Source organism: Durio zibethinus, chromosome 23 (assembly GCF_047325235.1).
Source record: "Durio zibethinus cultivar Kanyao isolate XHJ-2024 chromosome 23, ASM4732523v1, whole genome shotgun sequence".
In the NCBI taxonomy this organism is placed as follows: Eukaryota; Viridiplantae; Streptophyta; class Magnoliopsida; order Malvales; family Malvaceae; genus Durio; species Durio zibethinus.
The window spans coordinates 17874878-17895222 of NC_143184.1; the positions used below are offsets into that span (position 1 = coordinate 17874878).

Below are 20345 nucleotides of genomic sequence, written 5' to 3' on the forward strand. Positions count from 1 at the left end.
GGGGAGCGGGGAGAAAGTGGATTCACAAGGATAAAAGTTTAGAGCGGACAGTTGGATAAAATCACAAAGTAAATTTTTAAAATATTCTATGTGATTAACGTTTAAACGAAAGTATCCTCTTATGTTTAAAATATGATATTTAATTTAATTTTATTATTTACCCAAAATTGTTACTTTTTTAGTTTTTTTTTTCTTCATCTAAATTCATATTCTCTTTCTAAAAATTTATATTTTCTCTCTAAAAATTTATTTTCTTTCCCTAAAACTAAATTAATTCTCTCTCTAAACCCAGACTAATCTATAAATAACAATTTTTCAAATCATCAAAAACTTCACACCACCACAATCATTACAAGTTCACATCACAACCAATCTTCACGTAGGTGATCACTTCAATTTTGCTTATTTTTTAGCCTTAAAACGGCACGATTTTATGGAGACTTAAAGCTTCAAAATCCATATCCTTCTGTTTTAAGCTTTTCTTTCTACAGTTAAAATTTCAATTTCTTTCTAATTCTCAACTTTCAATAGACAAGAACAAACTTAGCAATCGATAGCTTTTTGCCCTTATCACATCCATATGAAATTGTCGGCCATCACCTATCACCATCGGCCACCTCTTACAACACTGAAACTCTTCACATCCCTCTCTCTTTAAACTTTCAAACCTTAAACAAAAAAATTAATGACCCAAAAATTGGTGTCGATCTACCGCCCACCTCCTACTGCCCACTTCATGCGCGTTATTCAACAGTTTTTAAAAACCCAAAGCAAATCCTCTTCTTCTTCATTTAAAATTTCCTAAGTCTCCAGCACAAGCATAGATCAAAGCACTAAATAAAAATTGCAACCATTTTAGAATTTTCTTGCCTAGGTGGTAATTTCTGATTTCTGTGATTGAATTTCTAATTATGGATTTTTCTCTAAGGTTGTTTGCTAGAATTCTGGTTTTATTTCTAAGTTGTTCTATTGATGAATTCTTTACTTATTTTTATTGTGGGATTTGGCTTTCTGGATTGATTTAATTCTTAACAACTTCCTTTTTGATGGTAGCAAAATGGATATTTTCTTATGGTTTGAAAGTTATTGTTTATGAATTGATCTAGGTTTAGAGAGAGAATTGATTTGGTTTTAGAGATAACGTATGAATTTTTAAAGAGAGTATATGAATTCAAATGAAGAAGAAGGAAAAAAATAAAAAAACAAATTGTAAGGTAGATAAGTGTTACATTTTAAACCTTAGGGACACTTTCATTTCAGTGTTAATCACAGGGTATATTTCTAAACTTAGCCCTAAAAATTAAGTTATTATGAGCTGTTTTAATTAGGTCAATAAAATAAAAATAAAAATAAAATTATTGGCACTTTTATAAACTCTCACAATTTTAATGCTCCTAAAATTAAGAATTTTTCTAATGTGTTTAAAGATTTAATAAGAAAGAACGTATAAAGTAAATACTAAGGAAGTTTCAAGAGGAAGAATACTTAGTTTATACCTTAAACCTTCTTTTATCTTATATATGAGAGAGAGAGCAGCGATAGGACTAAAATAATTGACAGTTGATAGTAAGTTTATGTGGAGCTTGACGTGGGCGATTATTTAATGATTTTAAGCAAGAGTGTGTTGCATTTATTAATCCTAGGTAAGTTGAAGGGTAATCGGTTCTATTTTGAAGTGATGCCTTGATGAGACATTAGTGAAAATAGTTGGGCAAATTTGGGGATATCAATGGATAGGGTATGAGTAAGGTAAAGCATTCTCTATTCCTATCATTAGATTTTATATTATATACATCCTCGTACTTAGACCGAACAAATGTTTTAAATTTATCTTATCTCCATCCCCGTAGATATTTAATAGGTAAGAGTAATCCCTATACCCATAACTTAAAAAAAATAAAAACTAATTTTTTTTAATTTTTTAATTTTTATCTTGTGTATTTAGGTAATTTTTGTAAATATATATTAATATATATTTTTTCAATAAAAATATATTAATTCTAATTAATCTAAAATAATAATTTATATTATGTAATAAAAAATTTATTTACTAAATATATATATAAATATATATGTAGAGTACGGGTTTAAGGTAGGTATTATATTACCTGTCCTTAATAAAAATTTAAAATAATACTCATTCCCATAATATAATACCAATCTCTATCTCCATTCGGATAAAAAATTAGATTCCTCATTAAATATTGATAAAATTGACATCCCTAGACAAGTCCCTCCATAGCAAAGACAAACTTATTCTATAGCGACGAGTCTAGATATCAACCATCATGTGTGGTGAACAATCAGGTGTGCGCTGACTTAAACAATCATAAAAGTTAACCTTGTGGAAGTAAATAGACAACATTGCAAAAAGAAAAAGAATCAAGATAAAGAGATAATAATCAATAAATGAAATTGTACACTTAAAAACCTATCAGCAAAGCAACAGAGACAACATTACAAATACCAAACTAACGCTCCAAAAAAAAGGAGACTAGAATAAGTTTTAATAATTTTAACAATTAGAAATTTTCATCTATTTTCTCAATTTAATAGACATAATAATAATATTTAAAAAATCATTACTTTACTTTCATAGAAGATAAAATCGATAATTTATTTACATTTTTAATAAAATTCACTGGCTTTTTGAGTACTAATCCACTTTTTATTTAGTGTAGAAAATAAAATTGAAAAAAAAAATATCTCCAAAATCGGCAAATAAGATTTGATGATCGTTTAATGGTAGTTTTATTTTTTTAAAAAAATTTAAATTAGCTAAATATACCAACAACTAAGATTTGATTTAGCAGCTATTACCTTATTTTTGAACGATTAATTCCAAGATTCGAATAATATATATATATATATAGAAAGAAGATAAAAACCACTACCATATATTATTGAGTTAATTCAAATATAATAATTTCAATTTATTGAATAACTTTGCTAGATTAATAAATTTAGTCTCATTACATATTAAATATTACCTATTTTAATGTTCTTATGAAGTCATGTTTGGTACACAAGATTATAATAATATATAGTACGATGATATTATGAATAAAATTAGATTAAATAATATTATTTTATTTTATATTTTATGTGTGCAAAGATTAAAATAAGATAATTTATTTATTAATCAAAATTAGTTTTCTTTAAAATTTATACAATTTAAATTATTGATATAATTTTTAAGGATATAATAAGATATGTAAGTTTAAAATTATAGATTAAAAATAATCATCTCCACTTTAAGAGGATTGAATCATCTTATATCAAAAGGATAATAATCCTCATTGTAATTCTATCCCTTTCAATTAGATATAAATAAACATAATAAAAAATGATTATATATTATTTTATCTATCATTCCATGTATCAAATACCATAATGTGTTATATGCTGCAATTTCGACATGAAATTTTATGAAATTTCTCTAATTAATCCCTCAATAAAGTAAACAAAAAAAGAAAAACGATAGTAAATATTTGCTTTCTTTTCATTGACAAGTTTGGTAGGAAGATGGAAGAGTGGAAGGAAGAATCATTTTCTTTCTTTCATTGTTTGTTAAGTTAAAATATTGAAAAAAAAAAAAAGTAGAATATATATTACTTTGCTATTTCATCCTTTGTAAATTAAGAAAAAATAAAAAATAATGAATAATCTCGTAAATATATATACATGATTCACATCTTCCTTTTTCTTCCCATTAATATTTTTAATTTGGAATAAATTATTTTTTAAATAAAAATGACAATTTTTTATTTTTTCTTTCAATTTTTCTCTTTTACAAAGCATTAATAAGAATATTTCCTTTTTATTTTCTTACCCATCTCGACCCATCATTTTGCTTTTGCACCTTAACAAGCAAACTTTAATAGTTCGTTTGAATGATAAATTTTAAATTTTCAAAGAATTTACAAATGCATCATTTCAAAATATTGGATAAATTTTTTAGAAGCAAATTTTAAATATATAAATTTGATTAGATAAAAAAACTTAAATGGTGATAAGCATAAACATAGAAAAAAATCGAGAAAAATATACAATATGAATATCATTAAATTTATTAAAGTCTATAAATATTGCAAATTATATGAAAAGAAAAAAAAATGAAATAATTTTTTGTGATTAATATTAAAAAAAAATAAAAGTAGCACAAAAAAGGAAACACAATAAATTTTACTATCTTATTGAAAATCAAAGAATCCATAAATTTTACCTTTTCAAGTAAAATTTGAAAAGAAATTCTAAACCTTCCAAAAGTAATGTTATGTTAGATCAAATGTTGAAAATGTTAAATTCATTATTCAAAATGAAAATAAAATTGTAATTTCAAATTCAGTATATTAATCTTAACAAACCCATATATTGAAATAAGTCTTTTTTTTTAATCAAGTAAAATTTTTAGCTTCGAATATTTAGGGACAGAGTATATAACTGACGATGTCGTATCTTTCTCAAAACTGGAAGAAAGTAAATTGTTTAATCTCCAAAAGTTATGGATATATTATTTGTGAAATAAATATAAAATTTTCTAAAGAAATTCACATTCCTCTAACCCTCAGTCCAAAAAGGAAGAAATACACAAAAACAAAAACTTCGTTTCATATTAAACAAATAAAAAAAATCTAAAAACGTCAGTCCAGGGAAATGAGAAAATAAAACTAATAAAATTCACTCGGTAAGGGATCAAATATGCAGTTATTAAATACAAAAATGGCGCATACGGTGATTTCTAACCTTTCTATGATCTATCAGTTGTTCACCCGAACATACATAACTCATTTACACAAACTTATTTTTTTCTCATGAAAAAATAACTCATCTTCTATCATTGTCCTCCCCAGATTCTAAATTTGGATTTTCGTCTTGGCCGTTAGGTGATTTCAAGTTCTCACTGTCCTGAATATTGATCTTATTCCCTTCAGTCTTCACCAGCTTCCATATTAGCTTCCTATTTCGTTTTGGCTTCATTACCAGAAAGCTCTTCAGGAGTTTGAGCATCAACTTTGTTATCAGTACTCTCCATTCGGTGCTTATGATCCTCGATTACATCGACTGATCCTTCAGCATCTTCACTATGTCAAGGTTCAGTTGACGCTACTGGGTTGTCCCTTCTCTGCTTATCGTCCTCCATCTCTACAGATGATTCTTTCACCTCTTCAACAACTTGAAGATCAGACAATATCTTCTCCTTGTCGTTAATCATAGCACCTGTCACTTCACTCTCTAAGCTCGATACTAGTTCCTCTTCTCCTTCTTGATCTTGATTTTCATGAGGGTCAGTAACAGGGTTTGATATAGCATCAAGTAGCTCCGTCTTTCCTCTATCACCTGTACCATCAGATATTATTTCAGTTGCAACCTGTGGATGCTCTGCATTTGCTATATACATATCATTGGGATTTTCTGAAGACGAATATTGTTGAAAGTCAACAATAGCGATTTCAGAAGCAGCAGATATGTTCTCATCAGGGTCTGGTTCTTTTGCAACATTCTCAACTACAGAATCATTTTCAGCTGTATTCTTTGAGGCCGGAAAAGATTGGAAGGTGTCCCAATCATCTTCATCCTCTTCACCTTCTATGTCATCATTATTGGAGCTTATGGGGGTGGCTGATGGAGATAAATCTCCTGTTTCACTTAGCTGTTCAAGCTTTACTTGAGTGGCTGATGATAGGGCATTGTCCTCTCTTCTCCCTACCAATGGCACTGGTAGTTTAATCTCTAATGCTGGTGCTATGGATTTTGGTTGTGCTACACTGTGGTCCTGTGTTACAGAAGCACGAATAACCCCCTGAAACAAGAATGGTGATTGTCAAATGGATTATTCCTTCATTAAACATCAATACTTTCCAAACAAATTCAGCAATGTAACTTTACAATTATAATAGAAATTAAAAACTGCAATATCAAACAAAATTTAGGGCAACAAAGACTAAAATTGCTGGGTGAAATCCAAAAACCCCCCTTCATATTATCCTTAAAAGACACAAACCCCCCTCTTGTTTCAAAATGTAAACTCCCCCCCCCCCCCCCTTGTTGACCATCCTTTTCGTTAGTCAACATTAGTTCTTTGAGGTCCATTATAAGCTCATTTAAGAAGAAAGCAAATTAACTCTTTTTAAACTAAAATGCTGTCGTTTTTCATGAGCTTGTAAAAATTTGTAAATTTAAAGAAAAAGAAAATTTTTTTCTTTCAAGTCTTGACTCTTAATGTCACAAAGAAGATTATGTAACATTTTTTTTTAACACCAAAAATGGTTTAAAAATAAAATATAAACAAACCCATTAGTGAAGAACTACATTTTTTTTTTTTTTTTGCAAAAGTTTTGATAGCCAAACAAAATTAACAAGTTAAGCAATCAAATAACATTGGATTCAATTACATCAACCCTAAATTAAGCATAAGTAAATCTGCCATAGAATTAAAAAATAGAGCATAATATATAAGTAATATAAAAGCAATTTTAAAATCTTTTTTCCAATATCAAGTCGCATCACATAATTTAGGCAATCATAACTACCAATATTCATTTTCTTGACCAAAATATTCGTCTTATGGGAGTTTGCTATAGATGCAAACCCATTATAATTTTTAGCCATCAAGCAAGTCATAGCCAAAAGTTCAGATCCATCTTATCCAGATGAGGGACAAAGACAACTAGTTTTTATTGTTTACACGAATTATCATTTATTGAAATTTATGTATCAGATCATGAAAAGTTTATTATTGAAATAAAGATCATGAAAATAAATAAGAAAAGCTTCAAGAAAACTCATGTTAGAGAGAGAAAGCCATTATGAACATGATGAGGCAAGGAAGGAGGGAAAGAAAATGAAATTGATAGGTGGTAATACATACATAGGAAGCGAGATGAACTATGATGGGCAAATTGAGTTAAAAGAGAAGTTCTCTTGGTAATGGATGAAGAGATGAAGATTGAAGAGAGATAAACAACGAAATGTTAGATGAGTGAAAGAGAAAAGAAAAGCAAATAAAGTTATTTAATATTTTAAAAATAATAATTTTAGGTTTTTTTGTAAAGAGAAACAGGGGCAATTTTAGTCCAAAAACAAAGAACTCAGTTTCATCTTAAATGAATTAGCTGTAAGCCATACAAAAGGCAACGGTTAACTAACAAAGAGAGATGGTCAAGGGGGGAAATATGCATTTTGAAACAAGAGGTTGGGGGGGGGGGGGGGGGGGGTGTTTGTCTTTTGAGGATAATGTTAAGGGGTTTTTTGGATTTCACCCTTAAATTGTCTATTTCTATCAATAATGTAATTTAGACTTGAGGTAATTCTTTAATATTCTGAATCCATTGCTCTACCAGAAACATGTTGAGAAAATGTTTTGGTGCAAAAAGCCATCTGGTTCGAACTAACTAGACAATTAACCAAGTTGAGCAAAGTTGAAATTTCAGCTAAACGTCAGAACTGCTCTCATTTTCCGTTTCTTTCAAATGCCATAGACAAACTTGTCATCTATATAGAAGAAAATAGCAAGAAAAGCACCTGGAGTTGCTGTCTATGCATCTCAGGCATTGCTACCAAGACATCCTTGAGATGACCAGCAGAAGATGGAATTTGAGCAAGACGAGAAACAATCCTCACAGCAGTGTTTCTTATGTCATTGACTTCCTGCCAACATAATCATAAATAAAAGATTGTTTGAAACAACAATGGAACTAGCATTTCAGATGTTAAAGGCTCTCAAAAAATATTACCAGAGAACATTTATCCTCTGATGCTGAGAAGATCATAACAATAGTTTCCAGAAGGAGACTCATGAACCCTCTCTGGGATTCGCACCCTTTTGACACTGTTTGGAGAAGCATTAGGACTTGTAAGCACTCCCCAGCAATAGTAACTGATTCTTTAGTCATGGGGTTCTGTCACCAAATGACACAAATCATCAGCACACTTATTAGCAAGTAGCAACACGGTTTAAATTTTCGGAAAAGAATAAAGGGTGCACCATTAATGTGTTTTGGATTATGGTGAGAATCTCCCCAACCAGCTCTCCAATAATGAATATAATGTAACTGTGGCCTTCCATAGTGCTGTTTTTCTGCACCACGCTTTTAAGCACCTGCAACCCAATAGCCTGTACCTGTGCCCCAAAAGTTTTTGATTATCAGTCTTCCACTCTTTTGCAAATAAAAACAGGCATGTAGACCTAGATGTTTAAAAGGTTACATTACCTGTAAATTTGAGTCAGTTAGTATAGATTGCATACAATTAGTGCAAAATTTAAACACCGAAAAATAGATAGGATCACTATCTTTGTTGCCTTCTAGACATTGAATTTCATGCATTATCTTGGGCAACATAATGATCTGTTCAATAGAGAATGCAAGCTTCAATAGCAATAGCTTGCGTAAGTCAGATCTCTTATTCTGCAGCAGATGAATGCCTGCAATGCAATCCTTGGTCAAACCAGCAATCTCATTTAGAGAAGTGCATAAAATATTTCTCAGGTGGACAATGGCGTCATCACCAAGGTTAGGAGCATCTGCAATATAAAATTCAATTAGCCTCCATGCGGCTATATATGAGTCAACAGCCTAAAGACAAAATCATTTATGATATATGTCACAATGTTATTAATCTAACCAAATTGTCACTCCTATTTGATATATGTGACAATGCTATTAATATAACCAGAACATTGTGCTCCTTTTCAAGAATATTTGTGGAAAAACAAAGAATCAAATGAAATGCGGTATTCTTCAATCAACCAGATGATTAATATTGGTAAGCAATAGATACAGCATAAGCACAGAAAAGTTTTTATTCTTTAATTATTGCTAATTCCATGGGCTTACATATTCAACATGATTCTTTGAATATCACTGACCATTCTTCTTACTTCTATACAATTTTCCCTTTCACCTAAAATATTTACAGCATGACAACGCATTAGTTACAAAACTACTACGTGGTAGCAGTATAGTTTTCTCTTTTCAATCCTGAGACTTCGTAGAATCCCATTTGAGAACTTTATTAGCAGCAATTCAAATGCCGGTAACTTTAAGAAACCCCAGAATGATAGATTCGCAAATCCCCCTCTCCAGCAATCCACCCAAAAAAAAAAAAAAACAAACAAACTACAACAACAACAAAAAACCTTTTCAGCCCTAGAAAGGATAAATATTTTCCTGGTACATTGATGGGTGGTACAATCAAAATTCGAATATCTAAGCACCCAAATCAATTATCCACATAACATGATTTGATGTGTGGATCCTAGCTTAGTTTTACGAGACAACTAATGTTTAATTTCAAAGAAGTAACAAAAATATTCACCAATAAATCTAATGAATATTAGATATTAATTTCTAATACCATAATTAAATCATCTTAATGACCCATGAAGAAACGGGTTCAAAATGTAGGTGTATATCTTAGAAATGTGAGCAGAAAAAACAGGAAATTGCTCACCATCGATGAGTTTCTTCAACAAAGAATTGACACTCTTCACAAAATCAGTAACTTTTGATAGGGATAGCTCAGTTGAAGCTTGTCTTATGAATTTGTAACCAACCATCAGAAATGCCAATGCTACTAAATTCAGTTGCTTCTGCATCTTCACACAATGTGATTCAGTGCTGAGATGACTTAGCAATTAAATATAAAATAACCAACAAAAGTGGCATAACACCAAAGATAAATATCAATAAAGAAACGAGCAAAAATTTTATCATAAGACGAAATCATATGGCATACTAGAAATGTGAACAAGGACGCCAAACGCACTTTTGGTTCAAAACGCGTCATTATTGTCTTTGCAGCAATAAATAGTGGTGATATTAAATCCTCCCAGTTGGCTTGATCAGGTGAGATTGCACTAGCACTGAATGCAGAAAAGAAGAAAATGATTGCCCAAGGTTACAATTGTGAATGTGTTTCACTAGCCATCTACTAAATTACTTAAGAATTAAGATACCGTGGTAAATGTTATACCAGAGAAAAACTCTAAAAAGGCAACCCAAACAAAGTTCCACCACCAGATAAGCAAAATTTTCTGCTTCAAGGAAATCTTCAGGGCAGTTGTGCACAATCTATTGAAAGAAATAGAAAATTGAACTCTCAGCATTACCCTATAATAATTAAGCATTTAAACTTATCCAACTAATTTCTGAGAAACTAACATATCGGCATTGGTTACACAAAACAAACAAACTTTGAAACCTGATAATAGAAGGCAATTCTAATTATGTCAAGGAAGGAATTCAGTAATGTAAGTACCAAAATGCAGATTAAAAAGGAATTACAAAAAATTAACATTAAATAGTTTTTAGCAAAATATCTCTTCAAGAAGATTGAATTTATGCATGACAGTAAAGAAATGGGAATTTAATAAGGAAAACACATCCTCATAAGTCAACCAAGAGTCATATATTTGACCACTTGCATAAAATGATTACGGGCTCATTTCAGTTTGGTGAATGCTTTTATCCAACATGACTACCCCAAAAAATTAAATAAATAAATAAAAAAACAGGGAAGCCTTTATGATCATCAAATTTGACGCAAAAACTTGAGTTGCTTTCAATTGAACTGAGGGTTACCTGGGATAGAACAGATATTGCTAGACTGTTCCATGAATTATCCATGTAGATAGAATAAGAGAAAACCTGCTTGGATTGGATATGACAAAATTGTTAGTAAAATTATTTGCCAACCTTCATAGAAGGAATCATCATACCACAATGGTCATGGTTAAACTGAAATTAGAGCAGCCCAAACTAAGTATCTTGTTTGACATTGCAATGCAGATTTTGAATAACTGATAGATACCTTTTGCCTTCATATATAAACAAATATACATACAAACAAACACACACACATATTGGTTTTTAAGCCTAAATTGATCTGATACCATATTGTTTGGGAAAAAGTACAGAGTCTACCAATGTGGTAGTCTCTCATGTATTTTTATTAGAACATTAAATAGTACAAATGATTAATATACCCATTAACCTAAATACTTAGCATATGAAAACTATCACACAATGTCTAATGCAGCTCCTCAATTTTTATTTGGTGTAATGTGATCTTCAAACATGCACAATAGGAGTAAATGCTGTCTACTAGATGTCACTAGTGATGCTAATTTGTAAGCTATCTACTTTTTTTTTATGTGAAACTGCCAATTTTTTCTTTTGGTTTTCCATTTCTTTTCTTCAGGGTAAAGCTAGCCCTCTCCTTTTCTGTAATTCTGTCATAGTCAAAAAATTATAAATCGAGTCATGCAATCTCAAAGGACCAGTCACCATCTATGAGGCACCCTTATTGGTAAAAGAACTATCAAAGCCCTTACTGTCATCAAAATTATCAAAACCCAAAAACAAATACCACCATCATCCTTGCATACCCATGAAAATAAGTCAAAACTATGTCGTAACAATTAATCTATGGAAATGATAAACAATAATAAATCATCTTGATATACATAATTTCTCTTAGGATAGTTGTAACGTCAGCACAGAATAAATTCAAAAGAATATAGGCTAAACCAATTGCATTGGCACCCAAAACAATTTCCATCAAAATGTTGCAACTTGAAAGCAAGCTTATAGAATAAAAGACTGTTTTAAGTAGCACAATACATTTTCCAAGAATTTGAAGTGGGAAGCAAAATAAATGCATCGTCAGAATTCCGTTTATTTAATCTAGAAACTGACTAATAAACAGATAAATAAACTACGAAACCATAATGTAAAAAAGCACCAAGTAAATGCTATCAAAAATGAAAATAAACAGGAAATGGAGAGAGAGAGAACACAACCTGGAGCAGTTCTTCACAGATATTCACAGTAAGAAAACCAGCCAAGAAAAACTTCTGAGTTAAAAGAAACTGGAACACTGGCAAAACAATTTCATAAAACTTCAAGCCTGGAGAAGTCATGTCCTCAGCTGGAGAATCTCCATCATGTTTTGCTCTACTTGAGGCTAATGGTATAACTTGTTTACAAAGGGCTGGATTTTGTCCCTGAAATAGAACAAGCAAGGCAAAGCCCCACAGAAACTGGTATTCTTCAGATTCCAGTTCAACCATACTGTAGCCAGATACTAAGCTATTTATTGATATATTTTCAGTGCCAGCTTCTGAGTTTCCTTTCCTATCAACATTCTTTGGAACTGCATCCAGAGCAAGTGCCTGCAAAATAACAGGCCAAACTTCTTCCAAACAAGGCTGCAGCTTTGATGAGATCAGAAGTGATTGAATTGCATCAAGCAATGAATTCCACTAAAAGAAGTGAGCAAGAAAACAAAATGTTAAAAAGCTATATTTATTATATATTACACAATGTGTGTGTGTGTCTGTGTATGTATTCTACATCCGTCAAAATTAACAGGTTCACAACCAATTCAGCTTACATTTCTTTTGAGATTTAAGTGCAAGCATATACAGCAATAGTCCTTCAAAAGCCAGATCCAGTACTTCCCCAGAATGCTTGAACTTCTTGAAAACAATGGTAATAATGCTAGATACTCATCAGGAACCCCAGCTTGGTGTCTCCTCAAGAATGCATAAGTATAACACTTGAGAGAGGCATGAGCAGCTAGAAGTCTTACCTTGATCTATTTTAAATTTGGTAAATTAGTAAGAGCTTCATCTTAGTAAACAGCCATACTACAAGCATAAAAAGCAAAAAAAAAAAAAAAAAAAAAAAAAAGGAAGAAGAAGAATAGAGGACCTCCATTCTCTACGAGTACTAATAATGTCAGAAGGATCTTTTGTAGAAAGTGAATTCATCTTTCTGCAACCAGCATACCTTACATGAGACCCATTCTGCAAATGAAGGATAATATAGGTCCTTGAAGTCATCCAGTGGACGTGATATTAGTGAAAATATGCGTTTTACTGCAGCTTGATCACCGCTAATTATTCCACTTGTCATTATCTGAATTTGCAACATGTCACCACATCCATATTTATGTCCATAATATATTTTTGCAAATAATAAAGTAAATCTGCAAATGCTCTCACCTTAGTAGCCAGCATCAGACCTGCCTCCAAAAGAATAGGGCCAGATGATGTATCCAGTGCAGTGCGAACAGCAGATAATAGTTGTGCCTTAATTTCATAAAGATTTAAATAATTACTAATCCCCGAAATTCAACTCATTTAAACATACACATTGCATGATATAATAGCACACTGAGATCTGACATCCTTAGAGAAGATACTAAACACTGCAACTCAATGAGCTTACTTGATACTGTTCTAGTAGAACGTGTCCTGGAAGCTCAGGGTCAGGAACTGTTTCAAACTGAGAAAAAAAAAAGGTCAAATAACTGAAACAAATTAACATTGAGCATTCAATAACTTATCCCTTGGCAATCCTTAAAATTTGAACCCCGAGAACTCCGAATCAAAAGTTATGAGTTCTAAATGCATCCATTGCTACTTTACATATTTGGAGACTCTTCAAAAATTAATGCCAAAAGAAGTACTGGTTCGGAGAACAAATAAAAAGAGAATATTTGTCAGTACAAATAAAGTAAGACATATTACTTAGCGAAATAAAATGTAAATGAGGAATATTGATATAGCTCAAAGTGTATCTATTTTATGGCACTAAATATATATTCAAGAGCTCAAACTGGTATTTAACAGAAGAAAATTAACTAATTAAATGTTAGAACTAGCATTCACCAAACTTACCTTGTCTACAACAGAACTTAGAAGTCTGACACCAATTGGTCGCATGTTTTCAAACTGAATTGTGCTTATCTATGAAAAATAACATATAGAAAAATAAAATGTCAGCTTTCAGACAAATTTCATGACATTACTGACAAGATGTCTACAAGCTAATGATTTTTTATTTAGAACCTGATAAGCAACCGATATTAGCTCTTGAACTTGGAGGACTAGCCAATCACCAGAGGCTTGTCCATTTGCAACTTTTATCCTTGCTAAAGAGAGATCAAAATGAGCAGGATTCTTTCCCACAGCTTCCGGTAGATAACTCAAGCACCTATAAACCAACAAGTTATTTAACTAAAAAGATCTTATTACTGATACAAAGCCAATCAGAAAAATGGCATTTTGTTCAATATATTACAGATGCATTTTGCAGGTTTTATGGGCTTACACATTCATGTTTGGTTTAAAGTTATGGCCCAGATTATAACTTCAAAACTTTTTTTTCCATAGAAATCATATCATTTGGGTTCCATGCTGAAAGCAAAGAACTTTAGAAGATATAGTCTACTTTAATAGATTTTTACAATGAGACGGCTTAAAGGCAACAGAATAAATTCCATTTTGGATCCTTTAAAAATATCTATGGTATTATTTCTCACCTAAATACTATATTTTCATTCAGCATAAACATAAACCATTGGTTAGAATAATGACATTCTGCAAGCATATATATTTTGAGAGCTGGGTATCTTTCAAGAGCTTTGCCTAGATATATGGTTTTGAACTTTTAGATGAAAGCAGTACAGGACAACAGCTGTGTGGTCTGTCAGTAGAGTGTTGGACTCTTAGTTCCAATACCAAGGTTTAATCCCAGGCAGCCTCCTCAACTATGAGAGAGAGAGAGAGAGAGAGAGAGAGAGAACAAGCGGAATTAAAACTAGACCAATTACTTGGTTCAGAATGCATTGACAATCAGAGAATCATGGCAGGGAAAAAAAGATTAGCAAAATGTACAGATAAAGAAGATTCACATACTCGGCAGCGAAAACTCTGGTTCGGTATCTGAGGTGCTTTTCTCTATTACGACCAACAATAGAAATTTCAAATGCGTGACCTTGAACAGACATGTTCTTAGAGTCAGAGACCATGTTTTCATCATCATCTCCAAAATTCAATCTTGAGTCACCATTAACAGAATCATTTGCAGAACTAATCTCAGCAGTTGCTCTTGTTGACATAGCAAGGACCTGGGCAAAGTAAGAAAATGAATTCTTCTGGTACTACTTTACAGAAACAACTTAAAAAAGAACAAAAGACAAAATATGCGAACAGCTCATCAACTTTCATATACCAAAGAAATAGCAATCATTCAACATGTCACAAACTCTTTGCAAACACCGTCATTCAACACAATGGGATACCACAAGAGGGCATATACATGCAAGACAAGTTTCTCTTTACCTTTTTCAACAAACATCAAACTCATTATTCCATGACAAGAATCTTTAAACTTGGCTCCAAAACTTACACAGGCTAAAAAGATTTCTTTTTTTTTTTTTGGTTTCCAAAAGGGACCACATAACCTGTGATTAACAGAAATCCCTCCCACAAGAAAGTAATACTATGTTGGAAGAAGGCATTTTCAGGCCTTAAGAAACATATGGCTAAATGCCTCACATATCATACAACCAAGCCATCTGACTTACACCCTCCCAACTTTGTTTTAAAGCACCAATTGCCTGAAATAACTGATGACAAAAGTGAAAGTTCAACTTAAGTTCCACATATTGCCAACTTTGACTCACTTTTTTGATAAGTGAATAAAACAAAATCACTAATTAGCTCAAGGGCAAGCCAAGTACAAGGAATATTTTTACAGTACACAACACAATAAATTCTAATGCACTCTGTACCACCAAGCACCATTGCCAATCAAACAACCCACTTTTTCTTAAAAGCACTTTATAGCAATCCCTCCGTACAAACGCCCCCCCCCCCCCCCCCGAAAAAAAAAAAGAGAGTACAGTAAACTTAATCAATTTTCTCCTACCTGTACAAGAATATACACCCTTCCAAGCCATGATACCTTCTCATAGAGCCTGTTAAGACCCAAGAGATATTGGCATCACAAAATCAGGCAACCAAATCTTTTTTGCCCAAGAATAACTTAAAGATGGAGATGACTGATTTAGCTGCAGCCTTACTCAGAAAGCATGTATTTGGATGAATTTTTCCCCTTTTTGAAGATTATCAAGGGTCAAAATTCTTAACAATGCTTCCTATGCAAAAAAGGCTACCTTGGTAATGGCTTGTCCTCCAATCTGCTTTCCAAGGGAAATTTTCTCCACTCTTGAATTCTCCTCATCAATTCCTATACAAGATTTTCACCCTCAAAGAATCTTCTACTGTTAAGTCTCCAATCCATCTAGTGCATATCTTCCAGGAAAAACCCCACCTTGTTGCAGAGCAATTCAAAAGAACTTAGAAAAAGCCTCCAGTTCCCAACCTTCTGTTTTTCTCAAGAAATTCACATTCTAAGCCAGCCTACCATTAGACTTGAAGAACAAAAACACAGAAAAGTGCTCTTATCCTCTTGAAAATTGATCAGAGGCCATCAGATTTTTAGTCTTACTGACACTTGATCAAAAACCATCAGATAGCCAATGTTCAAATAATATCTAAGAAAGCTGCATTTTTCAACAGGGACAACAATTGACAAATGAACAAGGACAACCTCAGTTTAGATTATGCTAACAATTTGCACAGCTAACATATAAAATCAAGTAACTGCTAACTCAGGTATGAGCTTAACAGTTCAAGTTTCCTTTCCTAGCTAACCCACTATAGTAATTTTTCCAAATTCATTGAACAAATTTCACTAAATTTACAACAGCACCAGTTATTTAAAACCTAATTTATATTACAACTTTTACAAGCAATTAAATGCAGATATAGAAAACCAATCACAATGGATACAGTTATTGCATCAGAGTGCCTTAAGCATCTTTCTCCTCCAGCAGTGTTAGACAAACTTATGTATATATACAAAGATGCCATTAGCATGCAGCCACAATGTGCGGACTTGCAGCCAGAGATAGCACCAAGCAGAGTTGGAGGAGAATGCCAATAGGACAAAACTCAAAAAATGGCTTCAAAATACAACCACAACCAATCTCAGGTTAGTAAATTCCATCTATCCATAAATTGATATAATTCAATTCTATAAGTTTGCAATGAATATTATAATTACAATAGAAAAATAAAATTTCTCTATACCAAGTTTTCCTGAATAACTGAAGAAATGACCAAAATCAACTCTCCAACAAACACTTGATGAAGTAGTGAAGACTCAGGAAAGCATCTGAACCTTGTAGGCATTTAACACAAAAATTGCATAGTAGCACTAATTTAGTCCCTCACATCAGGATAAACTGCAATGATCTGCTAAGCTTTAGTTTGTGTAACTACTCACCGGATTGGTGATTGAATGGATGGTACCATCTTTCATCCTAAACATAAGGGAAAATCCTATTAAGTTCTTTTGTACTTACATGAAGAAAGGAAACCTCTGTCTTAATTATTGATATTCATCTGACAGAGAGAGAGAGAGACCACAAGAGAGGCAATGAAGTTGCCCAAAAAATAAAATAAAAGCAAAAAATTGACAAGAAAAAGCATATCACCATAGCACCAATCAACTTTACCAAGATGAACCACACCCGCCTATTGACTACCCCATGGCATCCTACTTCAAATGCTAATATGACACACCTTTTCCATACACATCTTCAAGATCTATATCAACATCCAAGAAAAACCTCCAGAAAGAAGAAAATACTCTAAAGAGGATCTCACAACCGTTATATGTATTCATATCTTAGATAATATGGATATAGAATTTTAATTGCTATTAGCTAAGTTATTAGAAGAATAAAATTAAACAAGCATTTAAAAATCCCCTTAAGCATCGACAGAAATATAAATATCAGTGGTTAAAAAAACTAATGAAAATGAATAGAAATCTGGTAATCGTGCTTCTGGAACCAGACAAACATCCCTTTAACCTTAACATGGAGAACAACGATAACAACACATAGTTCTGTATCAGAAGATATTAATGCAGCAGAGAAATATTGCATCAATTAAACGCATAGCATTCATTTTGGGTTGGATATGGCAAAATATTTGGAAGAGCAAAGAACTTACCATGTTACGACATATTGATATCCAACGAGAAGGACGTGAAGGGCAACATACATAAAGAAGTCGCATGATTGTACCATGGATTAAATTCCCTATCCTACAAAAAAAAGAAAGAAAATAATAAGAAAATGAAGCAACTCAAAAACTGAAGCCTTACATAAATGAAAATACTATGTTACAATGGCATTGAAAACTAACTATTGTCCCCTCCCAACCGCCCACCCTCTTTTCTTGTTGCTTTGTCCAAAACCATGAATAAATAAATGAAACAAGCAAATGTGCTCACCCATTGACACATGCTCACATACACAACACAAAACAAATAGCTAGATAATCTTTCTATTCCTAGCAAAAGGAGAAATTTCAAACAGCATCATTGGCACAGCTTGATGATTGAAAGTGGTACTATCACCTTATATTTGAGAGGGCAATAGTTTACTATATAAAAATAACTGACACATTACAAACGCAGTACACTTTTTTTGCACATTTTAGAAGGTAAAATGGTTCATAGATCAATTTCACAGATTAACACATCTGTTAAAAAGTTTTCTGCCCTTTCAGGTGGGATTTAGATCACCTTTCAAGGCAATCATCTAAACAATCTTGGTCATCTAAGATCATCTAAACAATCTTGGTCATCTAATATCATCGTCATGTAAGATCATCAAGTTCCTACCAAATGGTGATTTAATCACCGATTATAGATCACCTTGGAATTTGGGGTGATCACCTCATACCAAAGACCACAGACCGCCGAAGAGAAATCAAAAGCCACTGGCTAGATCCTTTCTACCAAAGTTCTCTGGTTTTCTCTTCGGTCCATTCATATGACCCTCTTATTCATTTTGCTACTTCAAGAGAAAAACTAGTTCATAGCAAATTCAATGGATATTTAGAATGTTATGCATACTATATTCTTTGTCTTGCAGCATGTGTTAACAAACTATATCTTGAAAAAAAAAGATGCAATGAACAGGAAAGATGATAACAAGGAAATCTCATTAATAAAAAAGATAATGAGAAATAACAGAAACTTTGCTAATGGAAGACATGTAACATATAAGTGAGAATAAATATGAAGGAAGTTCCTGAGTTGAATAAGAGTCCAACTCATTCGAAACATGTAGATGTAAGATCGACTCATTGGGAAACCAACTTAAACTCTCATGTTAGACAAAAGGTATAAAGAGAGGAAAATACAGGAAAAGTAAACCATTTTTAAAGCAATTAACACATTTAAAAGTAGATAGAGAAGAAAATTGCAATAGCATGTTGAGAATACTAACAAAGAAAAAGAAAACAACATAAATAAACACGTTACAAACATTAGAAAAATATAGGCTCTACCATTCATGCCATTTCAAAATTCTGATAATCAAAAACCAAATTAATATTTAAATGGGTATTCTTGACATACTCTGAATCAGTTTCTTCATCTAGCATTTGAAATAGATTATCTTCTATTTGTTCATCAATGATAGAAACCTACAAAGGATCCCATAAACACAAAAATTCAAATAAAAAAATACAAAAAACAAAAAAAGAGACGAGGCATTAGCAAATGAAAATATAAAAATGGGGAGACACATGACTTCACTACTCACAGGGTCTTTCTCAATGAGATGTCGTAGGGTGGAGACTGCAAGATGCCTTAATGTAGGCTGTTTCAAAGAAAACCTGTTTTTAATAGCAGATTGGACAAAAAACCTAAGCTATTTCCTTGAGAACTATCCATGTAAAGAGGAAAGCACCTGTCTTGATGACAGAGTTAGCAGAAGAGTTTGGACATGGGAGTGCACTGAAGCAGCAAGTGGAGCAAAAAGGACAAGCTGTTGTGTAAAACGAACACTCCTGTAAGATTGATAGCCTATTAATTATCATCCATTACGAAAGTAGAACATAAAATTCTACCAAATGTCTAAATCAACCCAAGCAATGAATGCACGGTAGAAAACTGAAAGAGCAAACATAGATATAGGAAAATTTTCAGGACATACTCAAGTAATGTAGCTATTTCTTGTGAGGAACTAATCTCTGCAACAACAGACTGAAAAAAAATTCATCATATGTTCATCATAAGTTCGAGATTAAATGGAGGGATGCAATTATGTACTGATCTAATTCAAGCATACGGTAGTCTACCAAAATGTAAGCCCTATCAAAACGGAATTTCAGAGATGAAAATACCCTGCAGCGTGAAAAGAAAATGCTACCAGGGGCAAGCTCAGGGCCAAGAACGGCAACAATTGCATTTATAAGGCGTCCCACACCTTGCTGGAGATCAACCCTACCATTCTCCTCAGACAACAAAATCTCCAAAGCAAGGCCAAGTGTTGCCTGCAAATTAAGAGGGAAAGCTAACAATGTGGGAAGAGCAAGAGAACATTGTGAATCAATGAAAATATCTGCCGAAATCCCACTGCTAATCATCTATTTAAAACCAATTGGAAATAGGTGGATAGACCAA

The 20345-nt window shown here is 32.4% G+C and overlaps 1 protein-coding gene across 12 annotated transcripts in view; it reads right to left on the bottom strand.

Annotated features, from left to right (window-relative positions):
* Positions 1 to 4587: 4587 nt before the first annotated feature.
* The window catches only part of SWEETIE (HEAT repeat-containing protein), a 41451-nt gene continuing 25693 nt past the window's right edge, over positions 4588 to 20345 (bottom strand). For 2 of the 12 annotated variants that reach the window (XM_089752163.1, XM_022916343.2), the window contains exons 26-48: positions 20066 to 20215; positions 19876 to 19925; positions 19630 to 19729; positions 19483 to 19539; positions 19296 to 19363; positions 17879 to 17972; positions 14708 to 14919; positions 13859 to 14003; positions 13688 to 13756; positions 13236 to 13292; positions 13010 to 13096; positions 12795 to 12923; positions 12397 to 12600; positions 11804 to 12265; positions 10584 to 10649; positions 9976 to 10073; positions 9739 to 9865; positions 9454 to 9592; positions 8214 to 8524; positions 7988 to 8122; positions 7737 to 7901; positions 7525 to 7650; positions 4588 to 5803 (exon numbers count right to left, since the gene is read on the bottom strand). In XM_089752163.1, the coding sequence (XP_089608289.1) occupies positions 5090 to 5803; positions 7525 to 7650; positions 7737 to 7901; positions 7988 to 8122; positions 8214 to 8524; positions 9454 to 9592; positions 9739 to 9865; positions 9976 to 10073; positions 10584 to 10649; positions 11804 to 12265; positions 12397 to 12600; positions 12795 to 12923; positions 13010 to 13096; positions 13236 to 13292; positions 13688 to 13756; positions 13859 to 14003; positions 14708 to 14919; positions 17879 to 17972; positions 19296 to 19363; positions 19483 to 19539; positions 19630 to 19729; positions 19876 to 19925; positions 20066 to 20215 (3765 nt within the window). In that variant the 3' untranslated portion in view covers positions 4588 to 5089. Of the gene's footprint in view, positions 5804 to 7524; positions 7651 to 7736; positions 7902 to 7987; positions 8123 to 8213; positions 8525 to 9453; positions 9599 to 9738; positions 9866 to 9975; positions 10074 to 10583; positions 10650 to 11803; positions 12266 to 12396; positions 12601 to 12794; positions 12924 to 13009; positions 13097 to 13235; positions 13293 to 13687; positions 13757 to 13858; positions 14004 to 14707; positions 14920 to 17878; positions 17973 to 19295; positions 19364 to 19482; positions 19540 to 19629; positions 19730 to 19875; positions 19926 to 20065; positions 20216 to 20345 lie in introns of all 12 variants that reach the window. The other 10 variants (XM_022916345.2, XM_022916344.2, XM_089752165.1 and 7 more) reach the window with 6 other exon arrangements.